Source organism: Tiliqua scincoides, chromosome 2 (genome assembly GCF_035046505.1).
Source record: "Tiliqua scincoides isolate rTilSci1 chromosome 2, rTilSci1.hap2, whole genome shotgun sequence".
Taxonomy (NCBI): domain Eukaryota; kingdom Metazoa; phylum Chordata; class Lepidosauria; order Squamata; family Scincidae; genus Tiliqua; species Tiliqua scincoides.
In genome coordinates, this window is record NC_089822.1 from 163,012,467 (window position 1) to 163,032,529 (window position 20,063).

At 43.3% G+C, this 20,063-nt stretch overlaps 1 protein-coding gene across 1 annotated transcript in view; it reads right to left on the reverse strand.

Moving 5' to 3' along the window:
- Nucleotides 1–1,158: 1,158 nt before the first annotated feature.
- LOC136638853 (uncharacterized) overlaps nucleotides 1,159–20,063 on the reverse strand; it is a 50,075-nt gene continuing 31,170 nt past the window's right edge. The window contains exons 3-5 of the mRNA XM_066612884.1: nucleotides 5,327–5,511; nucleotides 3,813–3,876; nucleotides 1,159–2,511 (exon numbers count right to left, since the gene is read on the reverse strand). Of these exons, the coding sequence (XP_066468981.1) occupies nucleotides 2,504–2,511; nucleotides 3,813–3,876; nucleotides 5,327–5,511 (257 nt within the window). The 3' untranslated portion in view covers nucleotides 1,159–2,503. The remainder of the gene's footprint in view (nucleotides 2,512–3,812; nucleotides 3,877–5,326; nucleotides 5,512–20,063) is intronic.

Sequence of the window (20,063 nt, forward strand, 5' to 3'; positions counted from 1 at the left end):
AAGCTAATGTTAGTGACTATTTGTTGTTGGCAACCTTCAGTCTCGAAAGACTACGGTATTGCACTCTGAAAGGTGGTTCTGGAACAGCGTCTAGTGTGGCTGAAAAGGCTGATCCGGGAGTGACAGTCCCTTCCACACCGGGAGCAAGTGCAGTCTGTTCCTGGTCTGTCTCCCTGGCTATGGGCCTTCCTTCTTTGCCTCTTAGCCTCAGACTGTTGGCAAAGTGTCTCTTCAAACTGGGAAAGGCCATGCTGCACAGCCTGCCTCCAAGCGGGCCGCTCAGAGGCCAGGGTTTCCCACTTGTTGAGGTCCACTCCTAAGGCCTTCAGATCCCTCTTGCAGATGTCCTTGTATTGCTGCTGTGGTCTACCCGTAGGGCACTTTCCTTGCACGAGTTCTCCATAGAGGAGATCCTTTGGGATCCGGCCATCATCCATTCTCACAACATGACCGAGCCGGAGACTGTCAAAAGTACAGATTTTTCATCTCTCTGTTTAATACTCCACATGCTCTCCTGCCTTGTATTGAATCATTTTGTGGATTTATTTTATTTATTTATACTCAGTGGAATCACAAGGGTTTGCATCACCCGGTGCAGGCCAGTGCATCACTCCCATGATGGACTTCCTCCCATGCAGTGGATGGGGCAACACGCCATCAACCTGCCCCCTCTGGTGCTTTGGTTATAACTTTTGATAGAATAGAGATATTTCAGTGTGGTTTGTTCATTGCATTCTGCATAAAATTGCACGTCGAATGATATATAACATGATGGTATTATTAGAAAATATCAAGATTTTAACAATTTTGGCTAGTAGTGGTGTTACTCCCTGTGCGTCACCTGGTGTGGCCCGCACCCCACAGTGATGCCACTGTTTATACTGATATTTCGAGGCTGCTTTTCCACAGTACAGTGTTAAAAAAATGTACAGTAACATTGAACACAACAATAGTTTTCCACTGTTTGCAGTGACCTTATCCTGATTAAAAATAAAATTCTGCTAAAGTAGGAAGAAGAACTGTCAGTCATGGAATCTGACCCAGAAGAAACTCCAGTCAAAGCCTATTCTACCCCTTTGCGTCTCATCTAGATGGACTTCACACAACATCCATACCTGTAACCAGAACTACAACTGAGTCCATTATATTATCCAGGTCAGATGCTTTACTATATATTGTCAAGAACAAAAACGACATCATGGTTGAATCTCAACTGCTCATTACACAGACCTTGAAAATACCGCTCAACCAATTAGTCTCCCAGGAAAGGAAAGAATGAAGAGAGGTGCTTTCTGTCATTCAAACTATTTGTCAAAATTCTTGAAAATGATTAAGATTTTTACAAGGGAACAGCAGACTTCCAACAATAACTTCTGAAGCTTTAATTTGCACCTCTCCTAGGAAACCCATGCCACTGTCCAATTCCAAAGGGGAGGCAGAGAAACTCAGTGTGATGAGGTTAGATCATACATATTCTTTAACAAAACATTACCAGGGAGACATGAGTTTTCTGCTCTTGGTAGCAGAAACACATGTAAGTTGAAATGTGATGACTGGGCCTGAATTCACACACTAACTTTTTTGCCTTGTGCTGCCAGCTACTGAAAATTTCTGTTCTCACAGCATGACCAGACTGGTGGTTGTTGGTGCACAGTGGGGGTGGTTCAGCATTTCTGGAAGGAAGTGGGTAGTCTGGGGTTGACCATGTGGGCCCTCAGGTGCTCAGGAGCCCAAAGTCAGTGCCCAATCTGGCTAGCCTCTGTCACCACATGGAGCAGATGCAGCACTACAGAGCATGCTTGTGAAAAGGGCCTTAATCAGATACACCAGCTGTAACCAGCTTTCCCCTCTTGATTCTTTGCTTCTTGTGTAGAACCTTACTGTCTGTTCTTGGTTTACCTATGCTCCATGTTGATTTTCCCCAGGCGTGGCCTGTGTTGGGCTTTCACCTTGGCTGGGACAATGTTGTAAGTTTCAGCAGTTTGAACAAAGCACAAATAAAAGCCTCCTTACTTCCCAAAATGCTCTAATTATTTAAAGAGAAGGCAGATGGTAGGGGAACAGCATGAAGTTTTTCATCTAACTCAGTTATAACTAAAGCTAAATTTGAACCAAAAGTAGAAATTGACCAAGTTCTGCAATTCAAGGGAATCTTCAATCATATCAACAACATGAAAAGCCTGTTTTAGTAGATTTCTTGCAGGAAAGAGGGTAATTAGGTCTTCTGAACATTTTCCTGTTTCCCAAACACACAAGAGGGCCTCAGTTTTGAGAACTACAGTCGTATAGGAAGAGAGGTTAAAATTAGATTAAAAATAAACAAATAGTGGACATGAGTATGTATATGAGGGACAGAGAGAATCTATTTTCAGTTAAAATTTCTTCATGTAACTGCTGATGCGCTCAAATGATGAAAACGGTGTGTGATTTCAATGCTATTCAGAAATCCTTTTCCAAGTGGTCGACTGTGATCTTTCTGCAGATGACTGAAACACTTTCATAGCTATGAATCTGGAAACGAACCATGCAAAAAGAGATTACTGCTTCAGGATTCATCACATGTGATGGATGAAAAACGAGACGACTGTGCATGCTGAAATCAAGCAAGCCAGGGGGAAACTCGGAACCATAGACCTGGGAAGCGGCAGTTTGACTGGAGGGAGAAGATGCCATATCCAGATGCCAGCCCAGGATGCTGGGTAAAATTACCAAACATTTAAAGGGAACAGGCTCTCAAGTTTAATAGCTCTTAGTCACAGTTCTTCCCCTGCCTTTGACCATATTGTTTTCCCTACAGTGATCTTGCTGGTTACATTTTTACACTCATGTAAAAGATCTCTGAAGTCAGTCGTTCTCTCATATCTTAACACTGACATCAATGGGCTGTCGAATAAATAGTTTACTTTGTGCATTGCTCCCAGTGTTAAACCACTGTCAAATCCCCATCCCTAATCACAGTACACAACAGCTGCGTTTGTGCCCAGTACTTCAGATCATCCTAAATATACCTCCAATGGTCTTTTCTACTAATTTGTCATTTTGACTAAGCCACCACTACTGTTATGCTGGAATTTATTTATTGACTGAGCTATTTTTAATCATTTCTGACTGGAAGCCATATTAGCTACAGTTTTGTTGTATGTTGTCATCAATGGGAGTTTTCTTCCTAGGAGAAATTTCAGCTGCAGCAGTCCAGCCTAGATTCAGACCACAGAGGAGGGAACGGGTTAGTCTATCTCTACCTTCACTGTGATCCCAGTCCAGATCAGGAACGCCATGGCTGAAATTTAATGAAAAAGAAGCAAGCATGCAAGAGCCAAACTGTGTATTTAATATAACATGTAGTATGAGTCTACTTATCTTGGACAGCATAAGAGCATTATATTCAGACAAGGTTTTTTCTTCTTTATTTCATTTTTTTATCCTACCCTTTTAATTTGCTCAAGTATGAATGTTATGTATGCACAAAAAGCAAACTGAGAATTGGCCCTCCTGTGTATTTTGACTTTATTTCAGTGGTTAAGAATACAGGGTTCTAAATTTAATCTCCAGAGGCATCTGATTGATTTTTACCAGCCCATGTTCTTGGGAGATATGCCCATGCCTTCAGAATCATGAAACTTAATGTCAGAACTACAATATATGCATCTATAGGCATATATAGATAGGTGTAACACAAACCTTTGAAAGTGCCTCCGAAGATAGTTGGCCCTCTGCAACACATGTGATGTGGGGGCACATGCTTCATTTCTCAGTATGGTTAGATCTGAAAATCATGAGCTACTGCCAATCAGTGCAGACAGTGATCTTACCAGCAGAAGGCAGCTTCATACGTTCTGTTTCAGCTTTGACATTATGTTTCCGTATCGGTTCTTCCTTGAAAAAGGAAAACCAATCCTGAGTACACACTCATATTTTTCCCCTGCAATGTGAGAATGAGCCTTCTGATATTTCATCTCCCCATAGGACATTATGGGCATGAATCCAGCCAAACATAAGGATATTTACATTTCACTAGAGTCAATGGGAGAATTAAAGTTCAATACTCTTCTTTCCTCTCTGCCCCCTGCTGATGCGGCCACACTAAAAGGGCTTGTGCTGCATCCAGAGGGGGTGGGGATCAGGAGGTCTAGGAGAGGCCAGGGAAAATATTTTCCCTTACCTCCCCATAAGCCTCCTGCTCGCCAATGTGTCTCCTCGGACCTGTGCCAGATCTTTAGCTGGCACAAGTCCAAGGAGAGAAAAGGAGCATGTTGGGAGGTGAGGAAGGGTTGGGAGATGAAATCCAGCACATGTGGCCCAGGCTAGGTGACATCCCCTCCTGCCTCCCAATGTGCCTCCTGCCCTCTACAATTCCACCTTCCCCCTGCCCCCTTCTGCCCCCAGTACTAGACTCATTGTCATCAGCGGGTGCTCTGCCATCCTCCAGCAAAGGTAGGCTTCTATGGTGGGCCTCTGAGGCCTTTCCGCCAGTGCTGCCGCCGTGTGCAGCTTTTACGACCCCCATAAGGCAGGCTCTGCTTCTGGAACGCTAGTTCCAACACTGGAGAAGTCCATTAGGATTGGACTGTAAAGCCCGTGCACCTCTCCTACTGAAACCAGGACTGAAAAGTGCCTATGTTTGGCTGGAACATGGCCTATCTTTAAAGTGCCCAAAGCTTGCAGCTCATTCAGTGCTAATTCGCTTTGGTCATCTTCCAGGAAACCACACAGAATGTATTGCTTTAGGGTGGCTTTTGAACTTGCGTAGGAGTGCGAGTCCTATGGTTTTTAAATTATTTGAGGTTTTAGTCTTCCCTTTCATTCACTATTTGCATTAATCATCTGCTGATTCATTTATTTACCTATACCCCAAAGCCAAGGATGCCTTTGGGCAATATGCACATTTTTAGAAATAATAATTTGTGTTCCTCTTTCATCTCTGATGACCAGCAGAAACGACACAGGGGCATAAATTATCCAGATTAATAATGCCATAATAGATTGTTAGAATCAGCATGTTCTGCTGCAGCAGATTTGAAAAGAATGGTTATATGGTTATATAACAAGGGAAAGTGTTGCTTCTTCCAGGTGCCAGATACACCTGATTTAGCTTTGGAGACAAGAAAAATATCCAAGACATTAAACCTCTTATCATTCTCCTGATAGAGCAATATTGGAAAAACCTGTTATTTTGCAGCAAATGGGTTTATTAACTTCTAAAGAGGACCATGTGTTTGAATGTGATAGGGAAAGGAGCATTCGTCAGAGTGCTCATTGGATCAAAAGATGAATTAATCCTTTGAAGAAGCCCAGCATTTCAAATCTGCAACTTTAAACAATCTACCAGGCAATAGACAGAGCCACGGAAATGCTGCCTAATCCCTTTCATCACACTGAAAGTTGATCTCCTCCTTTCGGTTCCAGACCCAGAAAGTTGATCTGCCACTCCTGTCTTGGGGAAATCAGTGCAATCCAGGACTCTTTGTAGATGGTGAATAACTGAGTTGAAGACAGCAGAAATGGCTACATCTGGTTGTGTGGGAGAGAGAAGGTGTTATTATGGCATCAATCATAGTACGAGTGTCATTGGGGCATACATGGCTGTTCAGATACTCCAACACTCCAAGATATGGGCTGTTCTTTCTGAAACTTTTCTAGCTTTTCCTCTTCCCTCCTTGTTTCAATTTGAAACAATAATATAGATCTGCTTGTCCCTCTGAAAAGTGTGCCATCACACTCTCTCTCTCTCTCTCTCTCTCTCTCTCTCTCTCTCTCTCTCTCTCTCTCTCTCTCTCTCTCTCTCCACACACACACACACACACACACCACCACCACCACCACCACCACCACCACCACTTTCTGGGAGCCACTGGCATGCATGTGGGACTTCTAGCCATTTGCACCAGTGGCTCCAAAGTGCATGATAGCAGCATGACTTTTGCGCTGCCAGAATGGGGCTTATACTGACCAATCACGAGATCCATCTGTTCATTAGATGTAAGTTGAATGGAAAGCTGTGTAAAAAGAAGAATTGAAATGTAGGGAAAGAGCAGTCCAGTTTACTCCGCAGTTTACTCTGCAGTTTCACTGATTTCAATGGCAAGCAAGCATGCTTAGAATTTCAGCAAAAATATACCTATTGCAACCATTTTCAACCACTGTGCCGTGGCACACTGCTGTGCCGTGAGTGGTCCACAGGTGTGCCACAGGAATTTGGGGGAAGATCATCTATTAGTAGATCCAATGGGGTTGTGATCCCCCAATGGCAGCACAGTGTGCCTTGCCAATTGGCAAAAACCTGATTGTGTACCTTGACAATTTTAGTGTCTTGTCATTGTGCCATGAGATGAAAAAGGTTGAAAATCGCTGACCTATTGTTAAGTGCAAGTAGTAAATGATATTTCTCTACTGGACAATTAACACCGCAATCCTAGGCATGTGTACTTGGAAGTACACTATATAAAATGGGGTTTACTTCCAGATAAGTGTACAGTCTGGTTGGACAAGTCATGCTTTCAGGATGTCATCACCTTTCAGCCATTGCTACCTCCCTCCCTCGTCACAGCTTTGCTACCAATCACTTCCCTCTGCCACATCTCACATTTACTACCCTGTTTCCTGCATCATAGGAACAGTAAATACAAGGTTCAAGGCATACTGAATAGCTGTTTGACAAGCACAGTTGTTCTACTGGAGTAACTCTTGGTTCTAGGATTATGCAACATACTAAAAAGACCAAAAAATAAAAAAAATAAAAATTTAAACAAGAGTTCCCTATAATTTCCCCACAGTTAGTTTTAGATGTAAGTCTTCATTGACACAAGAGAGACATTACGGTGTAGTAGTTGGAGTACTGGATTAGGAGCGAGGAGACTGTGGTTAAAATCCTTGGTCAGCCATGAAGCTTATTGGGTGACCCTTGGCCAGTTGCTAGCTCTCAATCTAACCTACCTCACAGGGTTGTTGTGATGATACAATGAAGAGAGGAGAGCACTAGGTACACTGCCCAAAGCTCTTTGGAGGAAAAGTAGGATAAAAACACAGGCATGCCCTTTATCTGTGGGGGTTCAGTTCCAGACCTCCTCCCTCATGGATACTGGGGATCTGCAGATATCAGGGACGCCCTGAAAAAGATACGGAAATGAAGGAGAATATAGCTCCGTTGACTGTAATACAGCAAAACTGCAGCATTTTCAGGGCTGCAGGCAATCTTCCGAGCTGCCTGCACACTCTCCCTGGTCATGCCAAGGCTCCTCCTTTCACTCAATGTTGCCCCAGAATACATCTCTTCCTGGTTGCAATATATTCTGGGGCAACATTAAGTGAAAGGCGGAACCTCGGCACAGTCAGGAAGAGGCTGCAGGCAGCTCAGAAGGCTTCCTGCAGCCCTGAAAATACAGTGGTTTCACTGTGCTATGGTAAACAGAGCTATTTTTAGCATTCTCCTTCACTTTCCCAATCTTTTTAAAAAGTGTCCCCTCTATCCACAGAACCACAGATAATTGAAACCACAGATACCAAATCTGCGGATACCAAGGTTCACTTGTACCACTAATAATCTCCTTGAGTGGAAGGCTATTCTCTTTCTTGAGCTATCCCTGCTGTTTTTATGAGGAAAATGTCCATATCACATGTTGAAAAAGATTTCAAGATCATTTACAGAAAAAAAAACAAATCAAATAGTAATTAAAAAATTCAAACCAAATCCAAATAGCTCTGAGAAACATATAGTTATCTAACAGTGGATTTCGAAATAATTCTCAAGACCCACAGACCAACTGGATGCCCTTTGCAAGATGGCACAAGGGAGTTGGGGTTATTTTCTTTTAGGCAAATTTTAAAGCATGTTAGCTCTCTGCTAAATGGTCAGGGGGTCTGCAGGCTCCACGAATGAAGGTTGGATGTGGTCAAGCCCTTTCCTCCTCTCTTCCTTCACAGGTCATCACAGTAATCACACAAAGTGGCCTCATAAACCACATGGCAGACTCCTCACTGCATTCCTCTTTTTGGTCTCCAGAGGATGATAGTGAACAAACCTCAGAGACTGAACAGTCCAGATGCCACCACATTGTTTTCTAGAGGGCAGATTAGATGCTCTCAGAAGGGAGCAGCTAAGTATTATTAGTGCTCTCAGCTGGATCAGTGCCATGCTGTTTATAGCCTACTGCAGGCAGCCAATCCTCTTAAGTCTTTGATCCCCATGGCTTCATGCCATTGCACTTGCCCTGCGAAGAGGAGGTAGGAAACATAACCTTCCTGCTGCCCAGAAAGACAGTTGTCACTCTGCCCAGCCAAGGCTACAGTATTCTGCCACTGAGGTTTCTGGCAGAATGAATGAGCCAAAACCAATTGTATATCCTTAAATCCTAAAAAGAGAGACAATTCTGCTTCCTCATTCTTGAGATGGCTATTCTGAGAACCCAAGATGCCGCAATGTCACTTTTAGCTATTCCATCCTTTCTCTTATGGAATGCTTGTGTGTATTTCAGAGACCATCTTAAATCTTTTCTACCCATGCAGAAGAGAATCAGTGTACTTAAGACTGCAGTGATCACATTCTCAAATAAAAACTGTGCAAGCAGGCAAAGTGATGGGGTAGAAACTTTGTTGTACTAATTTTATTTCTGTAGGAGTATTTTTTTAGGGAGGAGCACTGAAAGTAGAAAACGCTCCATCTGCAGTCTGAAGTGGTTCAGTACATTAGCCATCTGATTTTTGGTTCATTTTCCATGTGCAGACTAGGGATTAGGAGACTGCCATGGAAAAGAAGAGAAGACACCATGCATTCGCTATGGGAATGCTTCTCTAGGAAAAGGGCTTCAATTCACTGAGCATTTTTTGTCTCTACAGAAGGTGACTTTAGAACTTTTGGTCTAATGACATTTCTTTCCCCTCACAGAAGAATACTACAGCATTCTGCCATTCTCAAATCAATTTAGCTGGGATCTGTTCTGGGAGATGCTCAAGAAAATAGATGTGGACATTCTGCAAGTCAGGGCAGATGCGCCAACATGGCAAAGAAGGCAAACTAGAAGCAAACTCTATGTGTCAAAAGACAGTCATGTAAGTATAACTTGCACCCCAGCCAATACTCAATAGTCAAACATTCCAAAAATAGTTCTCAAAAGTAAAAAAAAAAGAAACCAATGTAGAACTGAGTCCTTCCTGAATGAGGTTCAGAAAGGAACAGATATTCAACAGAGTGTAGGTTTCTCTAACTTCATTGATCAGGATTCCAAAAGAACATTGGCTGGTTGCACATGTATTTCTAGATGTGCTTTGTGAGTTCCCTACATTTTTTTTTCAAACGCAGTTCCTTGCATTGGATCAGAGGCCACTCTCAAGTTCCCTAAGTTTTGGAGCAGTTGTTAGGTGATATATTGGTTTATGTCTAGAAGACAAGACCTAGATGCACAGTTGTACACATGAAGTCTCTTCACAGCCCTCTGGACCTACAGCCTTGTGATTTGAAGACAGAAGTATCTCCTATAATCATGATCCAGCTGTGACCATTATGAAATCCAACCTGGAATCAACATTTGGGTAAACAAAACCAAGAGTAACAAAAACACCCCAGGTGTGGGTTGTTCACTCATGAAAGAGCTCATCTCTTATGGAGCTCATCTCACCTTTCTCTAACTGGTATGGGGAAAGAGGTGCTTTGTGTTTGAAATGAAGTTTCTAGTTAGACCACAAGCTGAAATTAAAGATTTCAGTCTGCTTGAGACACACACAACCTGAAGTGGTTCAACCTCTTGCTAATCTGATATGATAACTGCTTTATGTCTGAGACATGTATTGACCTTCTCTCAGCTACAAAGAAGAAGCCACCCTGCCATTATAGTTCTATAAATGAATCATCCTCAGAAAACTCATAGGAGAGACATATCCCACAGAAAACCAGCGGCATTACTGTTTTATCTATAGTGCAGAAGTGTGACAGAGATGAGTATATCCTAGACTTGTCAACCTCTTCTTTGCAATCCTTCTACCCCCAGAGATGCCTTTGATCCTCCACAATTTGTGGCAACCTTTCAAGTCTACACAGGATGGCTCTCTAATTAAATGCAAAATCTCCTCATTTTGCTTGGGCACAGAGCTTTTAATTAATCATGTTCCATAGTTTGTATAATGATATGGTGTGGTGCATCTGTGATGGAATTCTCACCATAATGAACTTGCTTTTGTGCTCCAGACGTTTTCAAGTACCAGTGGCTTATCTTCAACAGCCACCTTATCAGCACTCAAAGGATTGCATAGTAAGAGAATGGCATTGGTTTGGGTTAATTAGTGTTTGACAAAAGAAAAGGGAGAGACAACTCACCAGGCAAGGTAGAAGTAGGAGGTTTCTGAACTGTCAAGTATGAGAGATGGGTGATTCTTAAGAACTTCCAGTCCACATAAATGCAACTAGATAAACCATTCCTTCCATTGTGAGATAACTTCATGGGGGAAGCAGAATCCAGTTTTGAAAGTTCAGTATAGGATCAGTAGTAAACTGATTAAAAGTACTGTATTTGCAAAGCATGAAAAGACAAGGAAGCACCTGGGTGAGTCTAAACCATTCATTTTTGCCTAGATCTCTGCGATGCTTATAAGGTATGGGGCTCTAGTTTAGTGGTAGAGCATATGCTTTGTATGTTGAAGATCATAAGTTCAATCACAACCACCTCCAGATACGGCTGAGAAAGACCCCAACCTGAAACCATGGAGAACCACCATCACTCAGTGTAGCCAAAGGGCAGCCCAATCCTGAGCTCCTGTGGCACACGGCTGCAGCGGCACCAAAAACGGCTGCCGCCGCATCCTATGCACCAATGACAGCCACAGACGGCACCTCGGGAGAAGGGGATTTTCATCCCCTTCTCCCAGGTAAGGGAAGTAGCCCCACAATGGGGCTACTCGATTCACCACCGACCAAAAGGTCAGCGATGAAGTAAGAGCGTTTGTTTTGGACGCCGAGCACCACATGAACGTGCATGATCTGGTGGAGCTCTCTGCTCCACCAGTCCCACCTCCCCCCCTGCTCCCTCCCCTGGCATGCCTCCCATCTGCCCTCTCCCTGCCTCTCCCCCACCCTCGCTTTCCTTTCCGCAGCTCAGCAGTTCATGTGACTGCCCAGCGCTAGCCTGTGACATTTGCGACAGTGCGCACCAGCAGTAAGCCAGCACATCAAGCACAGGATTGGGCTCATATTAAGCTAGATGGACCAATGATCTGACTTAAAAGAGACTGCTTTATTTGTGCATTACTATGAAATGGGAACATATCCCTTTGGCCTGCATAAACAGATGAAATTCTATTCTTGGGCTACACTACTACAAGTAGTGGTCCATCGGGGGGGGGGGATTTTTAAATCCAAAGATAACAAGTACATCCTCTGAATATTTTGTATTGATACAAAAATTTATAGTTACCGTAGTTAGATTAGGATACTGAACTGTTGCTACAGCCTTATTTTAGTGTAGTTTATTATAGGAGATTGGTAGGCATGATAATTACCACCTCCGTTTAGGCTGGTTGTTCATGCTTAATAGGTTAGAAAGTGATGGAAAAAATGCAAGATTCTTTAAGCCAGAGCTGTCATGTCCAACCTACATAAATACCAGATCAAGTGATAAAACTGTTATTCTGTTACTTCGGTGTGTGTTTCAGGGTCATCTCTACATATAGAAAAATAGCATGTCAGGAAGATGATCTAGATCAGTGGTCTTCAACCTTTTTTCTGCCACAAATAAATAAAATATGAGATTCGGGACTGACCACTGATCCTGCCCTCTCCCAGGATTGATTCTCCTGCCCTCACTCACCCCGTTTCCCCCTACCTTTTGTGCCTTCACAACAGCCCTATGAGGTAGCCGCCTGAGCAGGGTCAGCCTTAGGAGCTGTGAGGCAAGACAGCAAAAAGAGGCTGTGCGGGATTATATCAAGAATATCAAGATTATATCAAGTTTTGATGAAGCAGTACCATGATTGGACTGGATCCAAGACCTCTCTTGCACAGGCTTTGAAAGGTTGCTGTGACTCTCCAAATGAGGTTTCATGACCCAAGTTGGGTCTTGACCCAGCGGTTGGTTCCCCCCCCCCAATGTCTAGTTTTTCAATGGTTGCTTCCACACTTTCCTCTGGAATTACTTTGTTTTGTTTTTTATAGCAAATCTAGATATTATTGTCAATTTATTGCAGTCCAGTGTCTTCTGTGTTGTCAATCCATGCTTTTTCAAGCCTGAGTAATGGCAATGATTTTATAACAGAAGGCAATTGCAGCACCAGCCTATCCAATGTGAACAGGCAAAGCTTTGCTAAGGCTTCTCATGGATCCTGCATATTCAATTAAACACATCCTATTTGCAGATTCAACCATGACATTGCTTCCAGTTAATCTTGTTTCTCTGAGGGGAAGGGAAGATTTTAATTATTGGGTTCCTGTTGCTTTTCTTTTCTTTTTCATAGTGAGATCGTACTGTTCACTATTAAAAATAAAAATAAAAAAATCAGAGGCCCTTCAAGAGGTTATTCCTCAGTCAATCTTCAGACAGGGTCAACAGGATGCATTAATTTAGTTGAACTTGCAAAAAAGGAGTTGTTAAATATACGGGATTATTATTATTATTATTATTATTATTATTATTATTATTATTATTATTATTATTATTATTATTAACATTATACCACTTTTCAACAAAAAGTTCACAAAGTGTTTTATAGAGAAAATCAAAGAAATAGTGACTCCCTGTCCCAAAAGGGCTCACAATCTAAAAAGATACAAAAGAACCCCAGCAGACAGCCACTAGAAAAGACACTGCTGGGGTGAGGAGGGCCAGTTACTCTCCCCCTGCTAAATAAAAAAGGAGCACCCACTTGAAAAAGTGCCTCTTACCCAGTTAGAAGGATTGGAAACATTGTAAAAGAACCTTGGCCATGGGAACAGCATGCCTGGATGGTACAGTATTTATTAAGGTGCAACTTGAAACTGTTTCATTGAACTCCGAGCTGATTGTGGTAATGCAATGTTTTGGGTGTGCTAAAAGGGCTGTAGTGTGAAAGCAAAGGACGTTCAAGAAAAAGGATATTTTCTTGGGAGAAGCATTCAGCTGTACCATTTCTTACCTTTAGTCAGAATGGTACCATCCAGGATCAGGTTTGCCACATGATCTACTGTTTGTGTGTGTAGACTATCTGTGGTGTTTCAGTTAGTTGAGAACTCTCCTCCTCCCTTCTCTCTCCATGGATATACATTACAGGCACCCTAAGAAGTGTTTTGCTTCTTGTTCCTGAGATAGTTTTCAACCTACAGCCAATGCTTAGAAGAAAATGACCTTTGAATAAGCTCTGAAATCTGAGCAGAGAGAAAATGACCATTTAATTTTTAGCACAATGATGTTTTCATTACCACCTGTAATCCTGATGACCTACCCTGCTCTGGGATACTGGTGAAGGAAGCGCTGCTTCTGCAAACAAGGGCCCACTGCTTCTGTGACAGAAGCTAAATTGACCCACGGAAATGTACCCGTATTTTTTTCCCTTCATATCAAGATATCACAACAGGGACAGACAGAGCAAGCACGCCTGGATGGGAAAGACACCCTAACAGATGTGTAATATCATTAAAGCTGACTCTAATATAATCTAAGCCACAGTTTGGTGTATTAATGCTTTGTTTATCTTGAAGCACAGATGGATATTTTTATTAGCATTACTCTGTTGATGCAGCTTCAGGAAAGGTTAGTCCAGAGGGCAGATGTCTATGTTATGAGAGAACATTCACTCTGAAGTGGAGTAGTCAGAAAGGTGAAGCCTTTCCATGAAATGTCAATTAGAGGACTAAACCCTGTAGATGTTGGAGCCCAGGAATTGCAGTGGAGACTTTCAAAGCAATTAAAACCAGCTTTTAAAAAATCCTGTCTTCACTCCCATCCCAGGAAATAGAAACATTATTATCTGTTTCTTTCAGAGATGGTAACACAAGCTATATCTTTCTCTAAGAATAATGGGTGGAGTAATTCATACCTCACTGATAGGTCAAGAGCAGAGTTTCTCAAACTGTGGGTTGGGACTCACTAGGTGGGTCACGACCAAATTCCAGGTGAGTCCCCATTCATTTCAATATTTTATTTTTAATGTATCAGACTTGATGCTACCATGGTATGTGACTGCATTTGGGGAAACGTTACAGATCTGTACTTTTAACAGGCTACTATCTATATGCTTTTAACAAGGATAGTAAATGGGACTTACTCCTGGGCAAGTGTGAGTAGGACTGCAGCCCAGGATTGTTAAAAAGTTTTCTGCTTGATGATGTCAGCATTCCTGGGTGGTATAGCATTTTATTAAGGTGCAATGTGAAACTGCTTCATTGAACGAGCTGATTGTAATAATGCAATATTTTGGGTGTGCCAAAAGGGCTGTAGTGTGAAAGCAAAGGATGTTCAAGAAAAAGTATGTTCATGACATCACTTCTGGTGGGTTCCAATAGATTCTCATTCTAAAAAGTGTGTCCAAGTGCGAAATGTTTGAGAACCACTAGTCTAGAGAAAACAGTCCAGTTAATGGGGATGTTATGGAAAGGTGATCAAGGTGGTGAATTTGGGACTACTACTCTCTCAATTTCAACAATCTTTAATGGCATAATAAAAGTTATTACGACATACATAAATAAACGACAGAGATACAGAACAACAAATAAAATAAAACAAAACATAGAAATGAGGCCACAGGAAAATGCTCGCCCAAATACACCAATCAGAGCTACCCAACACTGTTAAAGGTAAGGACTTTTGCTAGAAACTCGGCCACTAGAGTCGTAATTTTGTGCGAAAAGTCATGTAAAAGGAATGCAACAAGAAGGTGGGGGGGCCGGAATAACTTGAAAGAACAGGGCCCAAGATAGAACAGCAAAGTTTACTGAGCGCAGGGCAAACACAAAGAAGATGGGTAACAGAATCAGGCTCAATACCACACCAGTTACAGCGCCTTTGATTGAAGGGAACCCGGGAGTAGCGGCCACTCAACACCACTGAGGGGAAAATATTAAACCGGGCTAACATAAAAGCCCTCCTCTCGAGAGGATTCACAAGGCGCTGGAAATAGGAATGCCCATTAGCAAAGGAAGGAAAAATTCTGTAATAAGTGGAGGAACATACCCAATTAAAGTTGAAAGAGAGCCATAAACGTTCGGACTCCCAGAGTCTGTCATAAATAAGGGATAACGCCTGATCAAAATTACTGTTAAAGAGAGAGTCTAAAGGGACACCAATGGAAGCTAATTTAGAAATACAGTGCGCAGACCAAGAGGATTGGAAAGGGTCTTTAAGAGAATAAGCAAGCAGAGAATCAGAATCAATCTAAAAAAAAAGACGTAACCAAAATTTAAAGGTGGATTTCCAGGCTTTTGTAGAAAGAAGATGAGTACCAAGCTCAAAAGACAGAGTGGACTACTATTAAAGTCCATTGACAGTGGAAAAGGCACTATTGCATATAGCCTTTCTCATTTTCTTTTTAGGGCCTCTGGTGTTACTTAGGGATAAACACTGAGCCCATGTTAAGCACAGGAGCAAAATTGTATTTGGAGAGTGGCATTCCATAGGGCTTAAGGATTTTATGAAATTATTAGAATAGGAAAGAGTGAGTCAATCTGTGCCTACAGCCAAATTTGATTCCTGAGGATGTGTCAGATCATCTGGCTGTGACTGGCAGCCTTTGGGTGGAGGGGGTTCGAATATGGGACGCTGGTATGAGAGACCTCCAAAAAGTCTGAATTGGATTCTGTCCAGTTTTTTTGAACTCCACAACCAAGATCAGATGCAAAGGACCCAAGAGGAATAGCAGCAATAGGAGGCAATTTCACAGTGAGAAATATTATTGAATTTTTGGCATTTGTTATTTTAAATCATTTTCAAGAAGCAGTTATGGGCATAGTCAAGAATGTCATCCTACACACACAGAATAGTTTCCAAAGAGGACCTCTTGCAGAGAAAATGCTGGGTGAAGAGAACACTGAATGTGATGATGGGTGTAATCCTACTCTGAGCTGGAACAGGCAAGCCAAGAGGCTTGTGCTGTATCCAGCATGGGATAAGGGCCCAAAATGGCTTAGCCAGAGGTAAGGGGAAACTTTTCCCCTTACCTCTGGGTAAGGCATGCTGGCCCCTATGGGTCTCCTTGGACTTGTGCCACCTCAGGAGGTGGCACAAGTTCAAGGAGAGTGGAGCGGCTGGAAGCTGCTCCGAACGCCCCAGAAACGGGGGTTGGGATTCAGCATGACTGCTGGATCCTAGCCCTACCTCCTGAGGCACCGCTCCGGGTTCCGATGGACTAAATTACACCTTTTATAAGTTGTTTCAGAAAGAACTGGCTGAACCCCTAGCCGCAGCTTTTAATAGAGCCTTACAGGAGGAGGACAAATTTAGAGATAGTTTTTATGGAGGAATCTTAACCTTCATTTATAAAGAGGGGGACCTTACTCTCCCTAAAAACTGGAGGCCCATTACTCTGACAAACGTCGACTATAGGATTTTAGCAAAGATTTTGAATGACAGATTTTCCAAAAGAGCCCCTAAGTTGATTATGAGGACCCAGACTAGTGCTGTCCCAGGGAGGAAGATGACCTATTCCTTAGTTCTGGTTAGAGATATCTTTCAGATGGTGGAGAAGGGAGAGTGGAAAGGGATACTTCTACAAATGGACCAATCTAAGGTCTTTGACAGAATAAACAGAAAGTATCTCTGGCAAATGCTGATGGCAAAGGGTGTCCCAGAGGTTTTCATAAACTATATAAAAACTCTGTATGAGCAGGCATTGGTTATGCCACAGGTAAATGGATGGAAGGGAAAAATCATACCCACAGAATCAGGGATACGCCAAGGATGTCCATTGAGCCCACTCCTCTATGTTTTGGCGTTAGATCCGTTGCTGGACATACTCCAGGCAGAGCCCAGAACAAAGGGAATCGCCATGGGTGGGGAAGGGAATAGCACAGAGGCTGGGAATGCCATCAAAACGGTAGCCCATGCAGATGATGTGTAGGTTATGGTTAGAGATGTGGCTGAGATGGAAACATTGAAGGAAATAATAGATGAATACAGCAGGGCCTCAGGAGCAGTGATAAACGAGGATAAAACCAAATGTTATTCTCTTAGGTCAAGGGGGAAAAACAGAGGTGAGGGCCATGGGTGCTGTTTCTGAAACGGATGAAAGGAAACAAGAGGTTCGAAAGGTGGAATTTGTAAAAATTTTAGGTATAATTTTTGGACTAAAACAAAGAGGGTGGGAAGAGAACTGGAAACTGTGGGCCTCTAAGGTAGAGGAAAAACTGAAGAGGTGGAAAAAATGGAACTTGAACGTGTACCAGAGGGTGCACTACGTCAACGTCTATTGTGTTCCGATGGCGTCCAATTTGGCAGCGATCTATCCCCCGCCAAAACAGGTGGTAGACAAGGTTACCCATCAGGTTTTTGTTTTCTTGTGGGGCACTGCCTTCTTCCCTCTTGACCGAGCAATGGCATATAAGAAAGTGAAAGAAGGAGGACTAGGGGTTTGGGCCCTGGGACCTTTGTTCTTGGCGACCTTTGTCTCCTATAACTTTGGCAACTGGGCGAAATGGAGGCAGAGGCTGCAGGAAGGGGAAGCCTTTGCATCTGTATGGGCCCAATTCAGAGACACTTGGGAAAAGACAACCTGGGGACAGAAATAGTGGGCGAAAGAAGAGACGGGATACGTATTCACTCAGGCGATAAAACAATTTTTGCCGGAGTACATGAGGGAGGCAGTCACTCTGATGAAGGAGATGGGGCTCTCAGCCAAGCTGTATAAAACCAGCAGGCTGGAAGGGAAACAACTCAAGCATTATGTGCATAAAACGACAGTACAGGAGTTTATCATGAGGCCTCACCAAGAGAAACAGCAAAGTAAGATGCACCTTTCCGCATACCTCTTGCAGGAGAAGGTGGCTCACAGTGCCTTCAGCAAGAAGAGAATCCCCTTTAGTTTATGGGAATTAAGGTGGATGGCCTTCCATCAGGTTCCTCAGGGTGGGAGCAGCAAACCCATGGTTGCAAGAAGATCCGAAGAGGTGCAAGAGGCCAACCTGTTTGGGGTTGGGACCCTCTAGATCAGTAGGCGCCCCGCTGCTGATAGAAACAGTAGCCCATTGCATCCAAGAGTGTATGCTGGCGAAGGAGTTGTGGAGGGGCATAGCGAGGGCCTTTAAGTGACCTGAACTGGCCCAACAGGCCTGGGATACTATCGTCTCTGGGAAGGAGCCAGTGGGAGGTATGAGGGGACCCACGAGGATGAGTAATGCGGGACAACGGAGGGGAGGAGATGATAGGTGGGAGGTGCCATGGTCTACGGTAAGATTGATAAATCTGTATGTCCTTTTTGCGCTAGGCATCCAAAGGGGCAAAGAAATAAAGGAGAAAGGCTGTTCTATGCTGACCTTTGTGACAGTGGAAGACACTGTCACAAAATGACTGATGATGGCTCAAGTTGGTGGCCATTTTGGGAGCACTGTCACACAAGGTGGCTGTGCTCCTGGTCTGTCACTAGAGCTGCCTACACCCATCAGAGAAGGTAAGGTAGCAGCAGGGGTGGGTAGTGTGGTGAAACAAGACCTGGAAGAAGGAGGAGTGGAGTGGGGTGGCTGTGGATTTAGAAGCAATGACAGACACCATTACCTATCCCCTATATTTATAGTCTCCCTCTTCCCTTTCTCTCCTTGGACTTGTGCCAGTGAAATCTGATGAGACCCACTGCAGAGCAGGAGGTTTACAGAGGGGGTGAGGGGACTTAAATCCTGAGGTCTCCTGATCCGTCCATCCCCCCCCCCCCCCCCCACACACACACTGAATACAGCATGCTCATTTTCGGCAAGCTGCACTAGTGGGAGAGGAAGGATTCCAGTTCAATCCAATAGCATTGGGCTCTAGGTTCTTTAAATTCTGTATATTATTGGGCAAGATTGAGATCTGTGTGGACTTTGATTTTTATGTGGATTGGATAGGACTGGGCAGCAAGTTCACTTCCCCACAGGGCATTCATATCTTTCATAGGAGAGAAATTTAACCACATGTAGATTTGCAAGTTGTCCAAATTTAATCTGACTTCCTAATCTAATTAATTAATTCAATATAAAGAAAGTATTATTGGCGCAACGGACGTAGAAACAAACTGTGTTCTGAACCACATGGATTTACAGGGTGAAATATGCTTATGTGAGTGTATGGGGTTTGCCTAATTAAAAACCACATTCAGAATTCATGAAACTAGGATGTGGTGTAAAAATGCAGGAGTCAATCAATCAGTTAAACAAACAAAACATGGTACTTATTGATCTAGGGACAATTCTAAAAGGTATTTGAGAAGTACATGACACTCAGGAATGAAATATGTCCAAGACAGAAGATGGCACAAGCAGAGGCTGAAGATCACCTAACTACATAGCCTTCTCATAACTGCATGTACCCCTTAGAATCAAGTAACAGCCCAATCCTAAAGGCGGAGATGCCGCCTTGTGCAGCGGTGCTAAAGCGACTGCTGCTGTATCCTGTGACCCCATGGTAGCTGTCAGAGGTCTCCTGGAGGAAGGAGACTTTTGTCTGAATACGGCTTGAAGAAGAAAGAATTTTCAGAAAGGGGGTCAATTTATAGGAGTGTTTGACTCTCTTACTGTCTCACTTTCTACAGAATTTTATAATAAAAGTCTTGTCTAAAAGCCACCCTATTGTGTTAACTGGACTGCACACCAAGCGAACCACGCACCTTATGTGTAAGCTGTATTTGACTAATACTAAAATCATTATTCAATGCTGCTGAGGAATGGGTTGTGGTGACTGATGGGCAGCCCAATCCTGAGCTGCCCGGGTCACGCAGCTTCGGCAGCACCAAAAACAGCTGCCGCCAGATTCTGTGCGCCTTGGGCTACCGTGGGCAGCACCTCAGAAGAAGGGGACTTTTGTCCCCTTCTCCCAGGTAAGGGAAGTAGCCCCGCAATGGGGATACTCAAGTTACCACGCCCAAAAGGTTGGCCTTAAGGTAAAGGCGTTCATGTAGGGTGCTGAGCCCTACATGAACACACAGGATCC